The sequence below is a fragment of the Hypanus sabinus genome, chromosome 15, assembly GCF_030144855.1.
Source record: "Hypanus sabinus isolate sHypSab1 chromosome 15, sHypSab1.hap1, whole genome shotgun sequence".
Taxonomy (NCBI): Eukaryota; Metazoa; Chordata; class Chondrichthyes; order Myliobatiformes; family Dasyatidae; genus Hypanus; species Hypanus sabinus.
This window is the reverse complement of record NC_082720.1, coordinates 66,167,117-66,173,116: the sequence shown is the minus strand read 5'-3', so window position 1 is coordinate 66,173,116 and position 6,000 is coordinate 66,167,117. Positions and strand designations below refer to the sequence as shown.

At 41.5% G+C, this 6,000-nt stretch overlaps 1 protein-coding gene across 1 annotated transcript in view; it reads left to right on the top strand.

The window, feature by feature from the left end:
* The first annotated feature begins 1,129 nt into the window (after positions 1 to 1,129).
* The window catches only part of LOC132405175 (uncharacterized), a 28,560-nt gene continuing 23,689 nt past the window's right edge, over positions 1,130 to 6,000 (top strand). Inside the window, exons 1-2 of the mRNA XM_059989873.1 lie at positions 1,130 to 1,260; positions 1,599 to 1,928. Coding sequence (XP_059845856.1) covers positions 1,200 to 1,260; positions 1,599 to 1,928 — 391 coding nt within the window. The 5' untranslated portion in view covers positions 1,130 to 1,199. The remainder of the gene's footprint in view (positions 1,261 to 1,598; positions 1,929 to 6,000) is intronic.

Genomic DNA, 6,000 nt, shown 5'->3' with positions numbered 1-6,000 from the left:
GAATTCTTCATCCTTTGTTCAAAACAGAAATAGGTAAATTCTGGTCTTCAAAGGAATCCAGAGATACTAATCATAATGGAAAATGGGGATGAGTTAGACGATCAGACATGATCTAAATGAATTGTGTAGTTCAGTCTCCTTACTTAAAGAAAGGGATATAGTGGCTTTGGAGGCAGAGTAGAGGAGGTTCACCTGGTTGAATCTGGAGCTGAGGGTGATAGCATATGAGGAGAAATTAAGTCGACTGGGTCTATGTACTTGATGGGATTCAGATGAATGGGGGGGGGGGAAGGAACTTAAAGAACATATAAAATTAGACAGATAAAATGTTTGCATTACAGAGGAATGAAGCATTATGGGGAAAAATCTGGTAGTCCACAGTCAGATCAGCCATCCTGCTCTCACTGTATTTCTTATGTTGTTATGAATGCTGGAACAGATACATTGGATTGCTCACTGCTGTCCCTATTTCTACTTATGCTGTAAATAAGAATATTTCAAGCCATTTATTGTATCTACTATGGAAACCCAGCCTTCCATGCTGACTATTGATCTGATTCTTCAAAGCTGTAATTAGCATGTTCATACAATAAAGGACTCCGGTTAAACTCATTTTTGAAGAGTCTATCATGTCGTCAGTTGTAAGAAAACAATAGCACAAACAGAGAGGCATTATGTGGAAATAGGCCCTTCAGTCCATCTAATCCATGCTAACAAAACTGCCTCCTTGAGCTGGCCCCATTTGTCTTTATTTAATGTATATTTTTCTAAACTATTTCAGTTCAAATACTTGTCAAAATGTATTTTAAACATTGCAGTTAAACAAAGCTCCATCACTTTTCCTGATGGGTCCTTCCTTATACCGAGCTCTGTCTTTACATTGCTCATCTTACACTGGAGACTTTTATTTTTAGATGTCATTGCCCTGAGAAAAAGACTGTGACAATTCACCCTTTCTAAACCTAATGATTTTATATACTGCGCCTCTTTTGTTGTCTTCTTATATTTCAGGGGGAAAGAAAGAACAGCCCCAGCCTCTCTTCAATGCTCAACAGGAAGCCATTGACCGTTGAGGTCAGCAAGAGACCAAGAAAAGAGACTTGTGCTGAACAGGCTGTTACAGAACTTTTCAGCGGCTGAAACCCAGCTGCTGCGCAGAAAGGCAGCGACATACTAAGAGACGGGGCTGTTGGGGCACAATGACAAGATGGATGATGATGCCTATCTTCTTCCTGCTGACCGGCTCCGTTTTCACACAGGGTAAGTGACCAATGGTTTTCGAACAAACCACTTAGCGAATGTGACAACAAGTACTCGCGCTCTTTCTCGGGCAGAGGAACATCTTTTAGACACTTGGCTGCGAGCCAGTGTCTAAAATTATTCACACTAGGAATGACTGCTACTCAATTAAAACTGAAATAAGGGGATAAGATAGACATAACCAGTCTAATGAAGCCGATGTGTTAAGTTCGGATGGATAGACTTTCCACTCTAGTGAATCGAGACTTTTCCGGCATGTTACTTGTAAGTGAAATTTAAATTTCCTGACCGAGTTGTAATGCATTCTAAAGGTGCTAATATCTTCAACTTTCTCGTAGATGAGACCATTCCTATTTATATCGGGACGCAAGAAAAACACATTGTGCTGAATGGATCGGATATTCCCTTTGATGGCGTTGGTGTCTGGGAATGGAGCCCACACCGGGACAATCTCAGCTCGAAAACACTGGTCAAAGTGAAGGCTAACGTGGACGGCTGGACAGCAGAGTGGCTCAGTGAAGACTATGCATTCTGGTTTCATCGGATCAACGACTCCCGTCATCTAACCATTAAAAAAGCTGCTTTTGAAGCTGCCGGCCTGTTCACCTTCAGACAGACGGCACCCGAGGGGAAAATACTGAAACAGTATGAAATATTTATCACCGAAGGTAGTTAAGCTAAGACTAGTGAATTCGACGAGAGATTGTGAATTAATAATAATTAATCCACAATTTGTTTAGAGGAGTCCTACAAAGATTGCAAATATTCATTCAAAGTATAATGATAATGAGAGTACAATTGTTTTTGTCTTGCATTTTCCTTACATTTGTCCGTTGACTGTGGACCAGACTGTCGTGAGCTTAATAATGTGAACGTCGAGAATTCTGCATTCCAGCCACTTCTTCATTCTGCCGTCTTGGTTTTGTTCCTCTCCTCACTCGGTCCAAACGTAGCAGATTCCTGTTCCTCTTTCATGAATGTGGCCAGATCTGCTATCTGTGACTCTGGAACGTTTGACAAATTTACTCACAACTTTAACCAGCGTACTTTTCTGCCATTGCTTCTGTCACTCTTTGGCCTGCTCCATATCCGTGTCGGAAAATAATCGGTCTCGCCATTTTGATCTCCTTTCGTCACCTCACCTTGCTCTGTCTTAGGGCTCAGAGTCAGAATCAGATTTAATATCTCTGGCAAATGTCGTGGCTTTTTGTTGTTTAGTGGCAGAAGTACATTGCAATACATAATAATACAAACTATAGATTGCAATAAGAAATATATATGTATATCATTAAATTAAATAAGTCGTGCAAAAAAAGAGAACGAAAGTAAATAACTAAATAGTCAGCTAGTTTACTTGGGTTCATTGTCCATTCAGAAATCTGATGAAGGTGTGGAGGAAGGTGTTCCTGGAATATTGACATGAGTCTCATGCTAGTGTACCTCCTTCTTGATGGTGCCTCAACTAATATTCTACACACACTGACTGCTTCTTCACAATCACGTCCTATTCTCCACCATCAGCCCCAGGTTCATTCCCTCTCCACCTGACTTCCGAAATAACCTTAAAGCCCAAGTGTACTCAGTCAAAGTTTCAGGCTGAGACCTTTAATCAGGAGTAGTCTGGGTATTGGACATCAACTTGTTTATTCTTTACCACAGATTCCACCTGGCCTGTTGAGTTCCTCCAGTATTTTGTATGTGTTAATTGGATTTCCAGCATCTGCAGATTTTTTTTTCTTTTTTTATAATATGAAAATCTGTTTGATAGGCTCTTTAGCCTTCTGTGAGCAGCTGGAGAGCATGGGGCTCTGAGGATTTTTGAGCCCCTGAATTGGCTAATTGTTGTTTAATAAAATTTCTTAATTGTCTATAGTTCCTTCTGCCTTTTGAGTGACTTGCTCTTTGTAATGTGGTCTCCTGATGCTTTCTGTTTTAACTTGTTAAGTTTAGACCATAAGCCCATAAGATATAGGAGCAAAATTTGGCTATTTTGCCCATCAAGTCTGTTCCACCATTTCAGCATGGCTGATCCAATTTTCCTCTCAGCCCCAATCTCCTGCTTTCTCCCCACATTCCTTAATGCACTGACCAATCAAGAATATATCAACCTCTGCCTTATATATACATGTACTTGGCCTTCAGAGTTGCCTGTGGCAATGAATTCCACAGATTTACCACTCGCTGACAAAATAAATTCTTCTCCATTTCCATTCTAAAAGGACGACTCTGTATTCTGAGACTATGTCCTTTGGTCCTAGGCTCTCCCACCAAAGGATATATCCTCTCCATATCCACTCTATCAAGCCCTTCTGCCATTTGATAGGTTTCAATTAGGTAACCTCATTCTTCTGAATTCTAATGAATACAGGCTCAGAGCCATCGAACACTCTTCATGTGACAAGCCATTCAATGCTGGAATCATTCTCATGAAAATCCTTTGAACCCGCTCCAATGTCTGCACATCCAGTCTAAGTGGAGGTACCTAAAACTGCTCACAGTACTCTAAGTGAGTCCTCAGCAGTGCTTTATAAAGCCTGAACAATACATATTCTAGTCCCCTTGAAATAAATACTACATTACTACATCCTGCACATGGACTCCCAAGTTCCTTTGCCCATCAGATCTTTGAATTTTCTCTCCATTTAACATAGTCCACACTTCTTTTTCTTCAACCAAAGTGCAGAGCCATACACTTTTTGACACTGTATTCATCTGCCACTTCCTTGCCCATTCTTCTAATCTGCTTAAGTTCTTCCATAGTGTCTCTACTTTCTTAAAGCTACCAGTCCCTCTACCATCTCTTCAGCCACCCCTTTCAGAAACCTGAGGCGTGCACCATCTGATCCAGGTCACTTATCAACCTTCAGACCTTTCAATTTCACAAGAATATTCTCCCCAATAATGGTAATTTCATACACTTCATAACCCGAGACCTGAAACTTCCACTATACTGCCAACACCAACCACTGTGAAGACTAGTGCACAGTACTTAATCAGTTCATCTACCAGTTACATTTCCCCCAATACTACCACTCCAGCATTGTTTTACAGTGGTCCAGCATCCACTCTCCGCTCTCTCTTAAACTTTATTTATCTGAAGAATCTTCTGGTATCCTCTTTAATATTATTGGCTAGCTAACTTTTGCATCTCATCCCTTCCTTGTTAATGACTCTTTAGTTGCCTTCTGTTGGTTTTTCAAAGCTTTCCAATCCTCTAACTTACCAGTATATTTTGCTTTATTACATGCCTGCTCTTTGGCTTTTATGTTGGCTTTGACTTGTCTTGTTAGTCATGGTTGCCATCTTGCCTTTGAATGCTCCTTCCTCTTTGGGATGTAACCTGTGCCTTAATCTTCCTTCAGACATAATTCAGTGATGCCTACAATATCATACATATCAATCTGTAACTCTGTCATATATTGTGTGCATTCAAATGTAACACCTTCAGTCCAGTATTCACCCTTTTTGACTTTGTCTGCCTTTTATATTGCAACTCATTCTGTTGACAGTAATTTTGCCCTGTCATCAGCCTCTCCTTGCTAGGAGTCTCACTACATCTTGCCTCTGTTTGTAAACTGGCTACCTCACCTTCAGCACTCCAATTCAAATGCCCCTGCAAAATAAGATTTAACCCTCCCGAACAACTTTAACCAACCTGCCTGCAAGGATAATGGACGCCATCGGTTTCTGGTGTAGCCCATCCATTTTGTGCAGATCGTACCTTCCCCAGAAGAGATCCCAATGATCTATAAATCTGAGTCTCTGCCCACTGCACCAATTTCTCAGCCACACTTTCACCTGCCAAACCATCCTATTCTTACACTCACTAGCAAGAAGAAAGTTTGCAGATGCTGGAAGTCCAAGCAGCACACAAAGCTGAAAAGCAGGACCTCCAGGGTAGTAATCTCTGGATGTCTGCCTGTGCCATGTGCCACTAAGTGTAAACAACACACACAAAATGCTGGAGGAATTCTGCAGGCCAGACAGCATCTAGGAAAAGAATACAGTCTATGTTTCCGGCTGAAAGCCGCCAAAGGGTCGACTGTACTCTTTTCCCAGATGCGGTCAAGCCTGCTGAGTTCCTCCAGCATTTTGTGTGTGTTGCTTAATCTCACAAGCCTGCTGTATAGGCAGACCTCCAGAGATTACTACCCTGGAGGTCCTGGTTTTCAGCTTTCTATCCAGCTCCCTAAAATCTCTCCTCAGGACCTCCTTGTCTTGTCTCCCTATGTCATTGACGCCAAAGTACACCAAGACTTCTGGCTGCTGACCTTCAACCTTAGGAATTCCTTAGACCCAATTTGAGACATCCCTGATACTGGCACTAGGAAGGTAACACACCATCTGGGTCATCGAGCTGAAATTCCATTTCCTTAATATATTCTCTCAGAAGCTGAACCTTGGTGTATCTGGTACATGGACCTGATTAAAAGGAAGCTCTTTTTTATGCAGTGCCTCTTGTTGATTGCTCTCTCCTCAGACTTATTTAGATAGGCTCGGTGATTATGTGTTGCTTGTATTATTTAAAGAGGACACCTGATTAGCGCTCATAATGGGGTTGTAGTTTTGAGAATGTTTCGTCTTGCAGTGCAGCTCAGCTGAGCCACCAATGCTCTTGTTGGACTTCTTGTAACTACACTCTGGTTGTTGTTTCTTCATTGGAGTCTCTCTTTCCTTTGTGCTTGGAATCTGACATTGCCAGTGTACATTTTGACAATTACTCCTGTTCACCTTCCTGAG